General features: G+C 23.1%; 5 protein-coding genes across 6 annotated transcripts; 2 read left to right on the forward strand and 3 right to left on the reverse strand.

The window, feature by feature from the left end:
- Positions 1-662: 662 nt before the first annotated feature.
- Positions 663-3,750, reverse strand: twisted (Protein O-mannosyl-transferase 2). Its single transcript, XM_011506378.1, has 14 exons — positions 3,746-3,750; positions 3,583-3,666; positions 3,429-3,513; positions 3,252-3,356; positions 3,026-3,134; positions 2,694-2,962; positions 2,515-2,621; positions 2,244-2,436; positions 1,973-2,176; positions 1,752-1,903; positions 1,588-1,676; positions 1,375-1,523; positions 891-1,300; positions 663-817 (listed from the first exon to the last, which is right to left on the reverse strand). The coding sequence occupies exons 1-14, from the start codon at positions 3,748-3,750 to the stop codon at positions 712-714; spliced, it is 2,067 nt and encodes a 688-aa protein (XP_011504680.1). The 3' UTR covers positions 663-711.
- Positions 3,751-8,458: 4,708 nt separating this feature from the next.
- On the reverse strand, positions 8,459-11,445 carry LOC105367219 (G protein pathway suppressor 2). Its single transcript, XM_011505849.1, is given in 10 exon segments — positions 8,459-8,694; positions 9,059-9,147; positions 9,624-9,782; positions 9,851-9,901; positions 10,181-10,295; positions 10,444-10,585; positions 10,658-10,748; positions 10,751-10,870; positions 10,927-11,037; positions 11,370-11,445. Coding segments are annotated over 9 exon segments (1,029 nt in total). The 5' UTR covers positions 11,024-11,037; positions 11,370-11,445; the 3' UTR covers positions 8,459-8,529.
- A 1,955-nt stretch (positions 11,446-13,400) lies between these two features.
- Positions 13,401-15,775, reverse strand: Naa80 (N-alpha-acetyltransferase 80). 2 transcript variants are annotated; one of them, XM_011505847.1, is made up of 5 exons: positions 15,657-15,775; positions 14,852-15,465; positions 14,398-14,511; positions 14,020-14,150; positions 13,401-13,753 (listed from the first exon to the last, which is right to left on the reverse strand). In XM_011505847.1, exons 2-5 carry the CDS (start codon positions 14,947-14,949, stop codon positions 13,401-13,403), a joined length of 696 nt encoding a protein of 231 aa, XP_011504149.1. In that variant the 5' UTR covers positions 14,950-15,465; positions 15,657-15,775. The 2 variants fall into 2 exon arrangements, with proteins under 2 accessions (XP_011504149.1, XP_011504150.1); XM_011505848.1 differs by lacking the exon at positions 14,852-15,465.
- A 477-nt stretch (positions 15,776-16,252) lies between these two features.
- On the forward strand, positions 16,253-17,621 carry MED6 (mediator complex subunit 6). Its single transcript, XM_011506379.1, has 5 exons — positions 16,253-16,280; positions 16,640-16,799; positions 16,873-17,047; positions 17,122-17,368; positions 17,460-17,621. The coding sequence occupies exons 1-5, from the start codon at positions 16,253-16,255 to the stop codon at positions 17,537-17,539; spliced, it is 690 nt and encodes a 229-aa protein (XP_011504681.1). The 3' UTR covers positions 17,540-17,621.
- A 512-nt stretch (positions 17,622-18,133) lies between these two features.
- On the forward strand, positions 18,134-18,672 carry LOC105367612 (uncharacterized). The gene is made up of 2 exons (XM_011506380.1): positions 18,134-18,298; positions 18,374-18,672. Exons 1-2 carry the CDS (start codon positions 18,134-18,136, stop codon positions 18,608-18,610), a joined length of 402 nt encoding a protein of 133 aa, XP_011504682.1. The 3' UTR covers positions 18,611-18,672.
- The last annotated feature ends 791 nt before the right edge of the window (positions 18,673-19,463 follow it).

A 19,463-nucleotide genomic window follows, 5' to 3' on the forward strand; every position in this document is an offset into this window, starting at 1 on the left:
ACATTACAAGAACTATAATACTAATAACAAGTTAAATGTTATCAACATTTTAATATACAGGAGAAATTGTAGTTATAATAACTTGAAATAACTTTATACTTGTCACTACAATCTCAGTTTGAAAACTAGTTTCTTAATTATATGAATTTCATAAAGGTGTATTGAAAGATTAATTTTATCTTATGAATATTTAATTTAATTTGTAAATAACGTATATTATTATTAGTAAACATATTATTAATAAAAATTTTTATTAATTGATTCTAATTGATCTATTGATTCTATTTTTTTAGTAAACCAATATTTTAATAATATTTTAGCAACAATTACTAAACATTAATAAACTATTATGTTTTTTAATATTACTTTTTTTGTTTTTGTTTTAGTTTTAATCAGTATTCATTACAATAGCTCAATAATTAAGATATTAATATTAAATTCATTTAGTTTGCATTGCTTGAAATAAATGGATATTTAGTCATAAATAATTTAAAAATTAAATTATAAGAGAATAGAATAAATTATATGTCCTTAAATTAGATCAATAAATACAAATTTTATAAAAATGTATAATTTGTATAAAATAATTGCACATGTAAAAATATTTGTATGGTTCTTATAATACAAATATATATATTTTTTTTTATCATAAGTATCTACATTAATAAATATATAAAACTTTGTAAGTGATCACATCAAATATAATACTTATTAAAATTCCCATGAATCCATCCAACGAAGTGAATACATTGTACTATTTGGATCATTAGCTGATGGTCCTTCCATTCCATAAGCTAATGGTGAAAATACATAAAAACTAAAAAAATAAATAGCTATTAGTTAGCTTATTTTTAAAATAAAATATTTAATCTTATATTTGATATAATTACCTGTAAACAACGGCTGAAATTGCAACACCAAGAATAACATGATAAATAGTCTTCCCGATTTTTTCTGGTAATAATATTAAGAAACTTTCTAAAATATAATTAAAAGTTATTCCAGTGAGCATAGAACTATAAAGCAGTGCAGGAAAGTAATGATGGAAATATAAAACACGTGTCATAGTCCAAAATGGTACATAATGTAATAGCCAACCAATAAATAACCAGCTTCCTGCGTTTATAACAGTTCTTCTCTGTTGAAGTAATGATTTATCTTCTTTGCAGCCACGTTTCTCACATACAGCTGCATTTATATATACCAATACAAAGATGAAGAGGAAAACTATGTTTCCCCACCAAATTACAGGATTACCAAGCAAATATATTCTTTGACTGTTTCCTGAGAAAAACTGACCCTATATTTTGAAACAGGTTTTTAATTGTTAAATAAAACGAAACTTAAAAACTTGTAAAATGTTTTTTGGTTTACTCTATAATTTATTGGCCATTGCCATGGTTTTGAAGAAACTTCACCTTCCTTAACTTTTAAGTCGGAATTTCCTTGCAACATTACAGCATGAGATTCAAGAAATCGTTTAAAAAAACTTGGAGCATAAACTTGGAAACTAACATTTGGAACTATAAACATAATGTAAATATAGATAATTTATTTTAAACTTTATAAAATTTTTAAGTAACTTACGTTTTGAATAATCATTATCTTCAATATTCCAAAAAGAATTCTTATCCCTTATATTAGGATTACAAGAAACTTCTTGTTGGCTGTATCCCCTATAAAAAATGTAAATTAAACATTTAAATTTATATATAATTTGAATTTAAAAATGTAGATATAAGTATATAAACCATTTTGGTAATGTTTTTCCACTACACGTGAGAACACAATGATGTAAATAATGAACGAGTTTTAATTTACTAGTCACAGTTTCAACGACGTCTCCTTCTTTACCATGTTGTATTAATACTTTCCAAACATCATTTGCATCACCAGTTCCATTCTACAAAATGTATTTCTATACTAATTTTATTCTTTTATTAATAACATAAATATTTATTCATTTTACTACCTCGCCATAACCAGTAACTTGATAATGTTTTTTAGATATTGGAGCAATTTCTTTATGAGAGTGTAAATTGCGTCTAGTAATAACATGTTCTAAGCGAATGAGGTCACCATGTCTAACTAGTTCTGGTTTTGATAAAATTTCATCTATATCAAATTTTTTAATAAACCATAAATTATTGTCATCTTTATGAGAGTATGTTGTTATCTAAATTTAATTTAAAAAAAAGATAGGTATAAATTTAAATGTAAATATAAAAATATTAACATTATACCTGTTGTTGTCGTGCTCCAATGCCTTCAGGGTATAGATGCCAATGTGAATGTAAATAACCACCTCCAGTACGATGATTTTTTAAAGTAATCTTTGCACCATATGCTAACTGACGAGGCATACTTGCATTATGCAGTGAATTACCTTCTAATAATGATTGAAATTCTGAACTATAAAATCCATCACCACTTCCACTGTCAAATTAATAAGAATAAAATAAGAAACAAATATAAGTAAATCTTTAAAAAATATTTGAAATTCATGAATCTTACCTTTTATTCAAAACAGTAAGATGGATATAAAAAAAAAATAAATATAAAAAGATAGGCAAAATTATAAGGCATATAATCCTAGATATTAAATGTTTTCCAACAACAGTCTAAAATCAAATTTAATTTTTATGGATTATTCATTCTATTATTGACTGGTAGTTATTTATAGAGATACTTACAATAGACTGATTTAAATTTCCTAATTCTCTCCATAATTCATGAACTGTATAAAATCCAACTAGTAAAACTACAAATAATCCAACAAATTTTACACTAATCGTACAAGCAAGAAATACTCCTGTGAGTGATAACCAAATCCACCAAGCCAAAGTAAATGGTTGGTTATATAATGAACCAACTTGAGTCATAGTATATATTGTGCACATCATGAAACATAAAAGTATAGGATCCAGAAGAATATACTGATTTAATGTTAGCAATCCAACATCTACAAATTATAATTGTAATTTAACAGTCATAATAAATATTTTTTTTATACCAATCAATATACCAAATAAAATTAAGCCAGCCGAGAAAGCAGCAGCTCTTGCACATTGTGTTAGTTTCCATACAATCAAAAATGATAATGGTACTATTGTGGCACCAAGAAATGTACAAAACTAAAAAATGTTATTTATAATAATTAATTAGTCAGAGTTAAATGCAAATGTATTTAAATATAATTAATCAATAAATTTAAGTGATAATTTACTCATTTCTAAAACAGAAATATTTACCATTCTCATACCAATATAATTAACATTTTTATATTTATCACCAGGCTTTTCAAAAGGAAATGTTCCATCGTAACCTGTTAAATGTCCTGATAATGCAATAAGCATCTATAAAATATAACATGAATTATTTGCATATATTATATATATAAATAAATAAAAAGCTAAAAGTATATATACTTTTCCTAAAGGTGGATGAACGTCAAAAAAAAAAGTTCTATTAATATACCAGCTTCCCATTTTACCAAAATGAGTTTCATCCCAGCTAAAAATAATAAAAAATGTATTATAATACATTATTTAAAAATTAAAAATAATAAAAATTAAAGTATACCAAACATGAGCAGGTTCTGTTACTTTATAAAATCTAGTAATAAAGGTAAATATAAGAATAATTCCAAATAGTAGCCACCAATTTCTAAAAGTAATTATTAAATATACACATATATTTATTTATATATATAAATATAAATATACACATAATTATATAAATATACATCATTAAAAGTCAAATGACACTTACGAATCTTTAACTCTAGCGGTTTTCGTTAGAATTTTTATATCACTTGATATCTTTTTAAGCTCTTGATATTTGCTCTCAACACCAATACTATTGTTACGCATATTAATTCTTTTTGATATTTAAAATTTTTACTAAAAATAAATAAATCTATAAAAAAAATTAATTCTTTATGCTATTTCAAAGTCAAAAACTGCCAACAAGGAAGAAAGACATTTATTACGTTATTGACATTTGAACATTGTTGATTGATGAACGCGATGAATATTTTTTGGCAAAGTGCTAAATATAAGAGGTATGTATAAAGAGTTATAATAAATGTATTAATATAATGATTTCTTACTTATTAATTCACATTTAAATAATGCAATAGATTTGTTTGGAGGCTAAGATTCTTTTTTTTTTTAATTTTGCTTAAGTGTTAGAGCTGGCAACATGGCTAACTGTATATTTAACATTTTTTACATCAAATACGAACTACATTATATTTAAATGTTAAACTCATACTCAATTGAAATTATTCATTATATAGTATTATATAGTTATTGTGTAGTATATAATTTATATATATGTTATATGTTTTTAATAATGCTATAGTTACAAATAAATATGTATCCAAAGATAAATTTCTTTCAACACCAATAAAATTAACAAATATTTTGCAATTTATAATACTATGAATGAACTTGTTTGATAGTTTTTAAATAATTTAACATTTTGCAAATATTTTATAATAAAAAAAAATCTTGAATGTTTATATATATATTATATTTTGTAAAACAAACACTGAATATTAAATATCAAATATTATTTTGTGTTAAATAAAACATATATCATATATATACTGTTTTCTTTTTATGATTTAAGGGACTATTTAAATATGTAAAAAATTGAAGTAATCTTATATGATTTACTTAATTTTAAGTTAAAATTTGATGTGATTTTTATTGCGATAGTTTTATGCATAAAGTTTATACAGTGTTTAAATTTAAATTCCTGCTATTCAATCAGTCGTTTACTCTTTTGTTAGAATTTTTAAAAATTAGGTAAAATTCAATTTAATATAAAAGAAAAAAATATCTTATTCTTTTTATTATACGTTTTAAACTATAACCTTTTATTTATACATCATCAATCTTATTTTTAATTATTTCCATGATGTCCTATACAGACCATTTATATTATTGTTCATGAATTATAAACAATAAACTAATGTTGATTGAAAGATAAAAAAATTTCAGCATCAAATTTTTCTCAGTTTTTAAATATGAGAGCTTCAAATATTGATATAAATTTATAAGCGTTATTATTTTCTTGTTGTATATGTTATTTAAAAAGAAGAATTTTGCCAAGAAAAATTTGCAGTTTAAATATTTCGTATATTTAAGCAAAATCTATTTACTAAAGAATACCAATTTTTTAGCATATTGTTATTATAGATAGCATCAATATTAAATAATAAAGGATAGTATCAATTTGAGATTTTTATACATAAATACATGAAACTTTTTCATCTTTACCAAGGATATTTATCAGTATCATTAATAGTAATTTTTAACCTAGATAACAATTGTGTTATAAATAAATCAAATATAATTTGAAATATAAATCAATATTTGCAAACAAACAAAATAGTATTATATAATATTATAAATTATATCAAAGAAAATAAAAAGCTTTACAGTATTTACTTTAAAGAATCCATAAAAATTAATATTTTTATTTATTTGTATATCTATACATGCATATATTAAAAGAAAAGAAAGAAAAGAACTTGTAAGTATGCATGGGCTAAGCATAATTTCATATAAAGATGTTTCGTATGTTCAAACAAAGGTGTTGGAGGAGGTACATTACCTTGTTAGTTTTTTTAAATTTTTTCGATAGAGAGAGACTATCCGTCCATAGAATGTTATTGTGAATCATCAAATATATAAAATCGTAAAAGATAAAGCTTTTTAACCAAATTATTTTCAGTGAAATTGTTTCAATCTAACACGAACTGTTTAGCAACACGGATGAAAATTAAAATATTCCGAAAAATTATATAGTAAATAAATCAGATGATTTTTAAAGATATAATACCGTGATATAATAAAATTATAATAAAATTTGATAATTCCAAAAGAATATATATAATGTTTAGTGAAAATAAACAGTATGGCAATGAGAAATAAATGAAGGTTTCTAATTGAGTTTTTTTATCTGTTTATGAAATTATGAAAATAAGACACCTAAATGTTGACAATCCCAGTGTTGGATTTAAAGACTGCCAAGCAAGTAATTGATTAGTTATATTGATTATTGATTATGTGTTGTATTTCTATTATATTTCTATTTATACATGTTTTTGAATGAGGAAAATTTCATGATAATAGAGCTCCCAGAATTACTTCGTCTAAATGATGCTATTATCTTTATTATAATTGTCTATTTTGAGAATTCAAACAAATTGATGAAAATAACAATTACATATGGAAGAAGTTAAAGAAAATTGAACATTTTTTAAATAATTTAAAGCATGTTAAGTCAAATCATATTAAATATCTACCAGGTATTGACTCCCTTGCGGTAGTGAAATGGAACAATAAAAAATGTATCGAGCTATAATAGAATACTATTTTAAGATTAAAAATATTGAAAATATATAGTTAGGAATTTATTCATCTATCTGCGTCACCATACATGTAAAAGAGGAATAAATTTGAATATAATAAAAGCTACTTATGAGATTCTTAATGCACAGGTTCTGGCTTTAGTCTAGATTGTTTGGAATTTAGATTCTACAAAAATATAATGCTGAATATGCGTGGTTAAAAAAGCGTATGAATTTTTCAAGTACACAAGCAAGTATTATAAAGTTTTTGGTATAATTTATTCTATAGTTGATAACATTCTTGTGCTGCAATTAATACGTACTAGTGAGAGGATTCTGAAAATAATTTAAAATTAAATGATCTATTAATAGAACAGAATTTGCTTTAGAAAAAACTATTTGTCAAAATACAAGCATAAATAACAAAAAAATGTTCGGTACAACTTGACCTAAAAAGAATACTTGAACAAGTATCTACGGAATCATAAAAATTTCTCGAAAACTAAATAAAATCGTTATAACACTCAAAGGATGCTTTTCTTAATCGCAAAGAACTATCAAATCTTTCCACAGATTCGTCAACCTCGAGTCAATATTTAAAACATATTCATGAATAACAACCGCTGGGTATATTAACAGTAACGATGTTGCTATATTCAAATTAAAAATATTGACATGGATATTTTTTAATAGTCTCTATCATTAAACAAAATCAAATTAGATCGCATTTAGTTTTGAATACAATATCGAATGCTGATTTATCTGATCTTTTGCATAAAAAATTGAACTACAAAAAGTACAAGTAAAACATAGTTTTGTACTTTGTTTTTTATTACTATGTTATATATATATATATATATATATATATATATAACTTTTGTTACAAGAGTATGATTTGGAAGATTTTGATATTGATATTAAATTAAAGAAAAATATCAGTCTATCTATTAATGTATAATAAAAACATTTTTTTCTTTTCATTATTACCATGTTATTGTATTTTATTAATTTTTTCAAAAACAAAATCATAAAATTCATCAATAGAAAATGTAAAAATACTCATACATTATTAATATATTATATTTTATTTTGCATTACGAATTTACAAAAACAATATTATTTAATATTATTTAATACATTAACAATGAAGATATTTTTAGATATAATATAATTATTTATTTTATATTTTATAAAAAATCAAAATCATTAATATTTGTAAATTTTGTTATACTGTATAGATAAATAGGCTTTGCTATTGGATAAACATGGAAATTTGTCTAAAAATTTTTAATAATATAGATTAACAATCCAACAGGAATAAATGAATAAATCAATCGACGAAGTTATATAAACCTGAAAAAATTGCAAATTTTAAGAAACTATCATGAATCAATTTTATATTCAAATAAGGTTGTAATAAAAGGAGACAGCCTCTATCCTCTTCATTGGGCTTAATGAACTAGATTCATTATCGAATTCATAAATACATTATTTAATAATTTTGTATTAAAATAAAAATGTATATTTGATTTTTGAAATGTGAAGTTACAAAAAAATATTGAGATTTATTGTAAATTATGTAAGATAGGAATATATGGGCAAGCAGCTCTAAGCCTTTTGTATATGCCGAATTATAAAAATCGTCAGTAAATTAATATTTAAATAAAATATAAGGAAAGTTATTAAAATAAGAAAAAAAACAAATTTTTTGTACTAATATATCAAACATAAATTAATTATAACAAATGTTGATAAATATAAAGAAGAAAAAATAATTTTATAAATTTTTAATCTTTTAGTGATAAAAGATGATTGTTATTATTTTTTGTAATTATCAGGTTTTTTTATTTGTATTCAATCATCTAAAAAATAATTGATTTCTATAACTATAATTTTAAGCTATCAATCCATTATTTAAAATTATCTTGATATCCTACTTTTATGGTGCACATTCTTGTATTCTGCAGTATTTATTATTCTAGTAATTTATTATTCTATTATCATTAATTAAAAATTTTATTATAAATACAGTTGATATAAAGGATAATGTATTTATTAATTTTTATGACTAAATTTTATATGCAATATTTATTATCAGTCTTTATCTCCTAGGACCTATATTACAGTCATATGAATCCAGTTTTCAATTTTCGTATCAGAAGAGCTCACTGAAGATACCGCGACCCTGGTTGAGTATATAAAACTCGTCCTTGTATATTAGCACCTGAAACATTCACATAATTAACAGATAGAGGAGGAGGATATAGTCCTTGAGGAGGTTGAGGCGTTCGAACTGTATAGCTAGATGTAACTTCACCTGTCTTCTCTCCCTACAAAGGCAATATTATTTATTAAAGGTTTCTTGAAATGATAGGAAGGATTCAACAATATATATATATACAAATGCTTTATTAAAATAGATTCAAATTTTATTTATCTGTCAAAGAACTGATAAAGTGTTTGGAAACATTTTATTTAAAATTTTTACTGTTACACACTAATATATATATATATATATATATAAATGGTATAATAAAAATTTATTTACTAGATTTTATAATACATAATTAATAAATAAATTCGAAAGAAATTTTAATAAGAACTTAAAATTGTATTTTTTTTAAATATTTTAAAATATCTATGATAAATACATTGTAATATAAAATAATTCATAATATCAAAATATTAAAATACCTGTGGTGGTTGCTGAATTTGTATCGCTCCTCCATGAACAGTTACATGACTTCCTGCTCGTGGATAAAATTTATCTTCAGTGTAAGGTACTATTTGAATCCATTTTGAATAAAAACTTATTAATATAAATTTATTAACTATAATTATACTATTTTTAACTAAAATCAAACATTTTTTATTCTATAAATTTGAAAAATTGAATAATGTAAATATAAAACAACTATACTTTAAATCTATCATAAGAAAATGTATACTAGTTATTAATAATATAAATAATTAATTTTTAAAATATTAATAAATTATCAGAATATTTTAATTATTCTTTATTATAATAAATTTTTATCAAAAGTCTCTATAAATTATTGAAGAAATTGTTTAATTTAATAATGAATATATGTTACAATAATTTCTTAAAGAGAAAGAAATATTTATTATTTCCTATACTATGTTATATTACTATGTTCAAAGTCCATATTTATAATAAATTAAAATACTTAGAGAGTTACTATCTAATGTAAAGATTAAACAGTTTAAATATTTTTTTATAAAATTCAAACTTAATTACATGTCTAAATTGCTGGTAATGTAGCATGAACCGCAGATAGATATACCGGTTTGCCAAGTTGTGGTATACATAGTAGAGGTTGTGATGTAGGTGAGCCAAAATCATATTGCTCACTAACTGATCCATAATAATTTGATCCAGAATATTGATTGACTGATTCTAAAATAAATACATCAAATAAATATACTGATGTATACAAAAAGAAAAAAAATCAATATGAGACACACTATTCCATAAAACAACTCGAGAATCATTCGATCTCTTGGCTTCATCAGATTCTGCAAAATATAATTATTTATTATTACGTTTTTATCAAAATGTACTTTTTACAGTATGCAATTAACCTTTTAAATTCTAATAGTATAAGAGTGTCTTTTATACTTTTTGTTACTAGTCTATATTAGCATATATACTCAAATAAATTCTTTAAACAACTATAATATTTTGAAAAGTATTGAGCAAATTAAATGTAAATAAAGATGTGTATAATATATATATATATATATATATATATATATATATATATATATATATAGGTAAAGTAAAACTAAACTTACTTAATAGTGTTGGAATATAACTTGGTATAGAAGGTGGTGGTTTATAACCATAGCCCGGATGATATGATGAAACTGGGGGAGGTGATGGACTGTACAATCTTTTTAGTGAACTTTGCTATTAAAAAAAAATCATTCAAAATTTTACTCTACACTTAAATTGTAAATAATTTTTTTACTTTTATAATAAATGGAATTATGTAATTAAAGATTAGATTTTTTAATATTTTTTAATATTAACAAATAAACAAATTACTTATACTTAAACTTGATATCAATGCATTTGAAGGTGTAGTTACATTAACTTTGTACAGAGGACTTCTTGTTGGAAATGGAATATATAAATGAGAGTGGATAACTACACCTGGATCAAAATATCCACTAACTTGTACTGGCTCTAATAATACACTTATAAAACAATATATTATAAGATGACATATTTTACCATTTTTAAATACAAATAAATTATTAATTACATACTTAGTTTCTTTTATAAGCCTTCTTCTATTGTCATCTTCATGAAGAACCTTTTTCAATTGTACAAATAATTGGTGTTTCTCATTTTTTATCGTGTCAATTCATTTTCTAGGGTAGAAATTTGATGTCGAGTTTCACCTAATGTCATCACATTATGTTTCTGTTGTGTTTCTCTTTCTTTTCTTTGACGTTTCTCTTCTGCATCAGCTTCTTGTTCTATAAATATAAAAAACTTATTGAAAATATCAACCAAATTTTTACTTAAAATTTACCTTGTTTTTTACATTTTCTTTCTTTTGTAATGTGTGTTTTAAGAGCTTGCCACATTTGCTTGTTTTGTTGAGGTGGTCCCACAACTATAGCTGGCATTTTAAATCACCAATCTGTATCAATGCATATAAACTTTAATTAGAATTAACAAATAATTAATTTATTATTTAATTATATTAGATAACTATAATCAACGAATAAACGCTGCGTATATTTCTATTTATTTTAAAATTATGTAAAATCAATTAATTTATTCGTTAACAATTTTTTGTTTTAATTTTTGAATCTAAATATAACATGCATTATTTAATTAATAGTATATAACAATTATACTCTTGTAGGTTATGATTTTACAATGATTGTAAAGATTGTTTGACTACAGTTCAATAAACTAACGTTAGATTTGGTTGCTTTCCATTAGTATTAAATTTTATTATTAAATTACCCATAAAATTAAACAATAAAGGGTGGAAATACTTTCACATAATTGGTTCTGTTTTTCGTTTAGTAAAACAATTGTGTTGTAAAATTTAATATTGTTTTAAACTATATAATAAAATCCAAATGAAATAACTGATATATACGTGTATTATAATTTTTAATATTTCTTTTAATTTAAATATAAACATGGAAATATGTAAGACGCCTTCAATAAAAGTGGAATTATAAGAATAATTTTTTTCATATATAAATGTTATATTGTTTTTTCTTAATTCATTAATACATATGTTAAACTATGAATCAGTATATTGAATATAATATTTAGCATCTTCGATTCATTAGTTGTAATTAAATCACATTTAAATAATTCATTGTATAAAACTTATTTTTATTTTTTAAAAGAAACGGAACTGGAATATTGCTGAGTAAATAATGATAGAATACTATCATTTAGTAAAGTTAGTTAGATTTTAAGTAATATCGTCATTTAATTTTACTTAGTTATTTTTTTATTTTAGAAATTATTAATAATTCTTATCATTTGAAAATCGGAATTGTTTGTATTGATATGTTCAAGTAGAAAATAAATAAATAATTTTTACTTATATTTTAGATATATAAAATATGGTGGATACGATATACAGTTTTCAACAATATAGATATTAATTATTAATATAAAATAAAGTAATTTGAATTCTTACTTCTATTTTTATATTTTCCTAAAATATTAGATATTTATATATTATAAATGTAATATAGACTATAAAGAGTAAAATTTGCAAACAAGAATTTTGGAATTATATGATACTTGTTAAGTCAACTTGTTACCTGCTAATAATAAGTTATAAATGGATAAAAATATAATTTACCTATGCTGAATTACTTTTCTTTAACTGTTTACCTAATAAGTTTGTAAAAATAATTATAAAACTTAACTTAAGGATAGTTTCAATATAATTCAATAATTGCATTAAACACTAATACGGAACTTCATTTTTCATTTACTTGTATAATACATACATAAGTACAGTTTAAATTTTACTAAATAAAGTTGTTTTAATTAAATTATTTTCGATTGATTTAGATATTGATAAGACAAATAAAAAACAGTAAATATAAATATAGCGTAAGTAAACATAAAATATAAATTAATAATTTGATATAAAATAAAAATTACAAATAATTATAAATGATTACTTTGTAAGTCATTTGAAATTCTTTAAAAGTTTTTAGTTACATAAATACATTTGGATTATCATTTATAATATAAAATTAATTATTTTATTAAATAAATATCTAATATTAAATATCGACCTTAAATATCTAATAACTATTGATTACAGAACTAATAACAGATATGATAAATAAATATTACCAAGAAAAGATTAAAATTATATATTGAATTTTTTGGATGTAACTAGTAACTAATTTATTTTAAATAAATAAATAATTTCTAAATGCAGTTAATTAATTGATAATTAATTATTTCTACATTAACTCTCAATTAAAATGGCCTTAATATTAATTTAAAAAGTAAATAAATTAAAATACAAAATATACAGATTAATTTTTAAAAAATTCAATATATTTTTCTTTCAATAATTTAAGATCTGCATAGTCTATAAAGTATTCAAAACTGTACATTAATACAGTAAAAATGAAATCTTGCTTTATAATGTACAATAAAATAATTTCCTTTACTAGATTCTTACCATATCAATATTCTTATTATTAATTTTAAAAAATTCTCATTTTAAATATACTTTTGTCTTACAACAATACACTCTTAGATTATAATATCTACGTTTTTATTCAAATTTGATAGAATCAAAATGTATTAATATATGTTTGAAGTACTATAATAAAGAATATTAAAATATGAATATTTTTGAAGAATTATAAATTTTAAACATAAACCTTTTTTTATTGAAAAATACATACTTTAGTTAAATATAATTATAACTAATTTTAATAATTTTTTCATAAATAATTATAAATTTATTTACAATATATAATATGCATTGTAATGAATTATTCAGGATTCTAAAATTTTTTTCATGAAAGTACGTTCAGGAATTGCTAAACAGATTTGTATAGATGATTTTCTGAAATCTGGCATTGGTGGTGGTGGAGGTCCCACAGAAGTTTCATTTGTTTCTATCTTCGAATTAGTTGCAGTTGTTGAGTAAGTATCAGAACCAAAATCTGAATATCCATTTAATTCTTGAATAGGTTCACAAATAATATATTCATTCTTTAAATAGAAGTCCTCCTGTCCTTTGGTCATTAAAAAAATATTTTTAATACCACGTTTATGTACATAATCTTCAACAGCACGTAGTAACATTGATCCAAGCCCCTGATATCTATGAGCATGGTCAATTATGACTGTAAAAAAATATAATTGATTATAAAATATCAATTTTGTTATAAGAATTTTTGTTATTAAAATGCAATATCAGTCTAATTTACATAGATTCTCGTTCTCAAATTTAATTAAATATGATAATTTTTAATTAAATAACTAAATTATTATAATATATTTAAAAATTTTTCAATATATTTTTCATTAAATTAAATGTGTGTCTCTAAAATAAAACATCGTTTTACATATTTTAATTTTATTTATTAAGATAAAGAAAAAAATATCTTACATGATTCTATAACAACGCTATCAATTGTATTGTGTACTAATGATATTTTACAGAGACCAAGAACTGTATTTTTACTAAGTAGTAGAAGATACATGGGAAATTTATCACAGGACATGGTGAGACTTCTTAACCTAAGTATAGAAAAAATTTTACAATAATTTGAATTGAATTTAAAATGTTTATACACTTTATGTAAAACTAAATTGAAAACAAACATTAATGATATAAAAGATAAGATGTATGATAAAGCTAGGGTACCTAAAAAAACAATACAAATAAGCAAATTAGATAGTATTTGATGAAATTTTAAAAATAATAAAATTAGGCAGGAAAAATATCTTAAACACTTTAGCAAAATTACTCTTTTCGCTTACATACCGTGCAGTTTTGCTCCGTTTCCATTCAGAGTTTAGTAGATTGCAGCATTGTTGTAGAAAATCAGGTCGCTTATGAAGTGGAACTAAATCATACCGGGAATCTTTCATAATCTCTCTGAAAAGCAGGAAAACCAAAATACAATGAAATCTACAAAATGTACCCAAGCTTTATTAAACCAGAGGAATAGATTTATGATAAATTAAACACTAAGTTTGTGTTAAAGTTTACATATTTAAAATATACATGGAGTAATTAAAATTAATTGTTTGAATAGCCAGTTATAGTAAAAATATTAGGACAAACAAATGGAAAAAAGTTTTTTCTGAAGTTGAGAATGTTTGAGTGAAAATATTTAATATTGATATTCAATAATTGTTAGGATATAATAATCGTTTTTTGGGTAAAAAGTGAAAACATTTCTAAAAAGGAAAAGCAAACAGAAATGAAAACTTACAGGGGCCTACATGGTAGAGTTTTTCTACTATTATGAAAAAGGGCCACTTGATATTCAAGCCATTTCATGTAAGATGAAAGGCTCTGGCGCTTTGACATTTGGAACAGCCACAGCCTGCAAGGAACTACTTCAAATCATACTTTATTGTATTCTGTGCGTTAGAAGGCGCCCGAACAACGAATGCCCCTGCGTACCTGCCCCTCACTAGTTCCTCGCCGGTGTATATTATTATAAAATTGTCAGACATATTCAGCTTTATCATCTTCATGTTGACAGGCTATTTAAATCGCGCATTCTGTTCACTCCTAACGCCAACATTGGCATAAGCACGTGTGAAAAGCTTTGTAGGCCTTGCCGATGCGTTGCAGCTGTTCAGCTAATTTTAGGACAAATCAAAATGTATACATATTGTCTTCGAGCAGACGACAGTGCACACCCAGACTTTCCCTTGAATTACATTGACTCTCGCCTTGAGGCACGAATGAACACTTGTCACTGCCCTTTTTTTCTTCCATTCCCTTACCTATTAAGCGCAACGTACTATTTATGTGGGACGTCAAACTGCACCGCGATGTTCAAATTAAAATTGAACTTTTTCGTGAAAAACCTAAAAGCTATAGTTTATTAATAGCTTCTCTACCAATAAATCATTTATTCTATTAATATGGATCTAGCAAATTACTACCTACATTCTCTTTATATATCTGTTGACGTATATAAATTTTGAAATGTTTTGGACAATTTTTATATCGACACTATTATTAAAACGATACTTTATAAACAGACAGATAATATGGTTTTTTACCTTATTGCTTCAAAAGGCATCATCAACTCGAAAATAAATTATGTGTCTGAAAGATCGAAAATTCGTGGAAATTTAAGAAATACTGCATGTACAGTTCTGTTAAAATAATATTATATTCTTTTTTCTTTTTTTTTTATTCTAAAACTAATAATAATAAATTATTATTATTTAATTTATTAATATTTAATTATTATTCAATATATGATGTATTTCTACAGTGACGCGAGGAGCAACTTTTGTATACTATCTGGAAATGTTCAAGAATATATAGATATGTTTTTTTCCATGCATCTCATGTAATTAAATCGATAGGTATTTTACATTTAGACGTAAATAATATTTATAGCATTTCACATAGAAATAAAATCATTGGTTTTATACATTAATGATTTTTTGACACGTGTATTGTAAAAAATGGACATTCGGTATCTAGACAGCTATACCCGGCTTAAGAACTTGCGCGCAAAATAGCCCAGTTATTAGATATGTTTACTATTTACGTGTGCATTTCTGTACCTGTCGTATTGTTTGGAAAATATAAAGCAACCTACTTATCATTAGTTTTGTAGAATAGATTCGATACTTAAATCATTGAGATGATTCCCGGTCGATTATCTATGCCAGGTAAATCATAATTTTTCACACGATTTTTTATTTAAGTGTTGTTATTTGTTGTTATTTTGTTTATACATAAGCCTACATTTTTAACGATTAAATCATTTCAACAATTACAAAATGTCAAAATCAAGACATCTTCTAAATAGAACTTTCTCCATATTATATTACATCATTTTTATTTATATCATTTACATTTATTTTATCACAATATAAAAATAAAATCTCTGAATGTACATACTTTTGAAATACATAGTTTTAATAAAAAATTTTTAATTTAATTTAATTTTTTTATTTTAATATTTAATAATTTGTATAATAACAATTAATATATATTTTTCAATTGAAATTAACTTGACATATTTCAGAAAATCCTTTGGGACTGTCTTGGCATGATAGTGCTTGGATTCCGATGCTCAATCCAAGCAATATAATGGATTACTTTTCAGAAAGATCTAATCCTTTTTATGATAGGACTTGTAATAATGAAATTGTAAAAATGCAGCGACTCAATCCTGATCAACTTACGTAAGTTTTTTTTTATACCAGTTAAAGAAAGTTTTAGCAATAAACAAAGTGATTTTGTTATTTATTATTATAGAAATATGACTGGATTAGAATATATACTTTTACATGTTCAAGAACCAATTTTATATGTGATACGTAAACAACATCGTCATAGTCCTACTCAAGCAACCCCATTAGCTGATTACTATATAATTGCAGGAGTTGTTTATCAAGCTCCTGATTTAGCATCCGTAGTTAATTCTAGATTGGTAAGATTTGTAAATCAATATATAATTACGTATAACATTTTAAAAATAATTAAATAATTTCTAATTTTTTTTAGTTATCAGCAGTTCATCATATACAATCTGCTTTTGAAGAAGCTAGTAGTTGTTCTCGATATCATCCTAGTAAAGGATATTCGTGGGACTTTAAAAATGGTAAAACTGCAACAGCTCAAAAAGAAACTCCTGTTAGAGAAGAGCCTAGTACATTATTTCAAAGACAAAGAGTTGATATGCTGCTTGGAGAACTAACAAGAAAATATCCCATACCAATTCCAAAACCAATACAAACTGTAATTGAACCTTGTATGTTATTTTATCATTATTTTCATATTTTTATTTTAAGTATGCATCAATATTCTTAGAAATTGTAATGTGATAAAATTTATTGTTATAGCAATACAAATTAAACAAGAATCTCAATCTGAAAAGAAAGATATGAAACCACCACCAGAACGTAAGCCAAGATTAAATTGACATTGTTTAATTTGTAACTTTGATCAAAATATTATTTAATTATTATGTAAATGAAATATATATATATATATAACCAGCAGGCAATAAGTGAAAATAAATTTATGTAAAACACGTTGAATTAATATTTATAAATAAATACTTAAATATATTTTTAAGATACAAGTTATTCTTATCTACATTATCATAAAATTAAATAGAAATTATTTTAAGATATAACTGTTAAGATCAAGTTAATTTTTTTTATTAAAATTATAGTTGCAAAATATGTTCAATATATTTGTATCATTATATAATATAGCATTGAATTAGAAATAGTTCATTTTCATTTCTTTTTGACACAATATTTTAATGCTAAAGATGTTATTGAAAAATAAAAAATATCAATATTTAAAAATCTTTTATTTACAGAGTTCTGTAAACTTTTTACTCTATTAATAACTCATTTACATTTTAATATGTTTACAATCTGAAGAGCTTTGATGATTGTATAAGAAATGTCATTTGTTTTTTAATATTTTTAGTTTGTTTTTGTTAATTTTATAAAGTTTTTAAAATATGTTTATAAATTTCATTTAATGATCAATGTCATCAATGATGACATACAGTAAATGTTTGTGCAATGGAGAATATGCAGAAATTATTAGTTACGACAATGCACTGTCAAATCTATCTGATAATCCTGATATTCAAGATTTTGGACAATATGAGTGCAAAGTAATGATGTTCATACGTCAACAAATAAAATCAAGAGAAAATAAAGTAAGTATATTTGTTCAATCATCCAATAAAATTAACCAAAATAAATCAATTTCTATCATGAAAAATTTGTTTTAGTTTCTTTGCAATCAGAGTGAAAAAATATTAATGAATGACAATGTTAATTTATTGAACTCAGAATGTAATCTAACGACAAATTCTATGCGTGGAATTAAATCTAAAGCACTATTTTATCGATTGTCGATTGTTATAGTACTGATTATTGCAATGATCCTGCGAATGACAGGCGATGGGGAAATCAAATTTTGTATTCCTGTTTCATTAAATCAAATCTCACAATCAAAGTTTTTTTAATAGCTGAAAGATAAAGTTGATTGTCATTGATTTTGAAAAAAAATTATCCAAAAAAAATTTTAAATCAAGACTAAAACAATATAAAATTTTACAAACTGTTGTAAAGTAATAAATAATTTGAGTAAATGAATTTTTTTTTCAAAAAACTATAAAAATAGAAAAATTAGTAAAACTATTTGAATATTTTTTAAAAATTGTCGTTGAATATATTTTTATAATAGAATTTTATCATTTTATACGTTCTTTATTATTTTTAATAAGAATAAATAATAGTTTTGGCTGTTTGACAAACTAAAAAAAGAATTATTCAGCAATAAAATTTTTTCAATTTTCAAAAAATTTTCAGTTATAGTTTTTCTTTTAATCTCTTGATTGACTAATATTGTTAATTTTATTACTAAAGCGATCATTGTTAATTTTGTCACTGACATAATGATACAAAATCGATTGCTAATGATATACCTTTTTTGAACTTTCCTGTCACTGATTAACTTATGCGACTTTTAAAGTTTAATGAATGCTATGTGGGTATAATATAAGTAAAGAAAATAAGTTATTGTATTCTTACAGCTAAAATGTAGTTACATATGTAAACTTAATTGGTATTAATTCTTAAGCTCTATTATCAGTGTTATATGATTTTTTAAATTGAACTACATATCTATAAAACATTTGTTTTATTTTGCTATTATTTAAAAATACTCGTTGCAAATCATCTTTTGTAGGTCACAATAAGATTGGACAAAATCTCATCATTAGTGACTTTATTCTATAGTACGCTATATAATTTTTAATATTCGAATTTTTCAAAGTGGTAGTTCCAAATAATTTAACATTTGAGATTTTTAACTTC

Source organism: Ceratosolen solmsi, unplaced genomic scaffold (assembly GCF_000503995.2).
Source record: "Ceratosolen solmsi marchali unplaced genomic scaffold, CerSol_1.0 scaffold7, whole genome shotgun sequence".
NCBI classification, from domain to species: domain Eukaryota; kingdom Metazoa; phylum Arthropoda; class Insecta; order Hymenoptera; family Agaonidae; genus Ceratosolen; species Ceratosolen solmsi.

What these genes read in the sequence shown, in the direction of transcription:
- twisted (XM_011506378.1), bottom strand. An exon ending in GGCTGGCTTAATTTTATTTG is followed by an intron (nt 2,963 to 3,025) that starts GTATATTGATTG and finishes TATAATTTGTAG; the next exon opens with ATGTTGGATTGCTAACATTA. An exon ending in ATTTCAGCCGTTGTTTACAG is followed by an intron (nt 818 to 890) that starts GTAATTATATCA and finishes TTATTTTTTTAG; the next exon opens with TTTTTATGTATTTTCACCAT.
- LOC105367612 (XM_011506380.1), top strand. Translation starts at nt 18,134, where the DNA reads ATGACATACAGTAAATGTTTGTGCAATGGAGAATATGCAGAAATTATT. An exon ending in TAAAATCAAGAGAAAATAAA is followed by an intron (nt 18,299 to 18,373) that starts GTAAGTATATTT and finishes AATTTGTTTTAG; the next exon opens with TTTCTTTGCAATCAGAGTGA.
- Naa80 (XM_011505847.1), bottom strand. Translation starts at nt 14,949, where the DNA reads ATGTCAAAGCGCCAGAGCCTTTCATCTTACATGAAATGGCTTGAATAT. An exon ending in ACTCTACCATGTAGGCCCCT is followed by an intron (nt 14,512 to 14,851) that starts GTAAGTTTTCAT and finishes CCTGCTTTTCAG; the next exon opens with AGAGATTATGAAAGATTCCC. An exon ending in TAGCGTTGTTATAGAATCAT is followed by an intron (nt 13,754 to 14,019) that starts GTAAGATATTTT and finishes ATTTTTTTACAG; the next exon opens with TCATAATTGACCATGCTCAT.
- MED6 (XM_011506379.1), top strand. Translation starts at nt 16,253, where the DNA reads ATGATTCCCGGTCGATTATCTATGCCAG. An exon ending in CCGTAGTTAATTCTAGATTG is followed by an intron (nt 17,048 to 17,121) that starts GTAAGATTTGTA and finishes AATTTTTTTTAG; the next exon opens with TTATCAGCAGTTCATCATAT. An exon ending in ACAAACTGTAATTGAACCTT is followed by an intron (nt 17,369 to 17,459) that starts GTATGTTATTTT and finishes TTATTGTTATAG; the next exon opens with CAATACAAATTAAACAAGAA.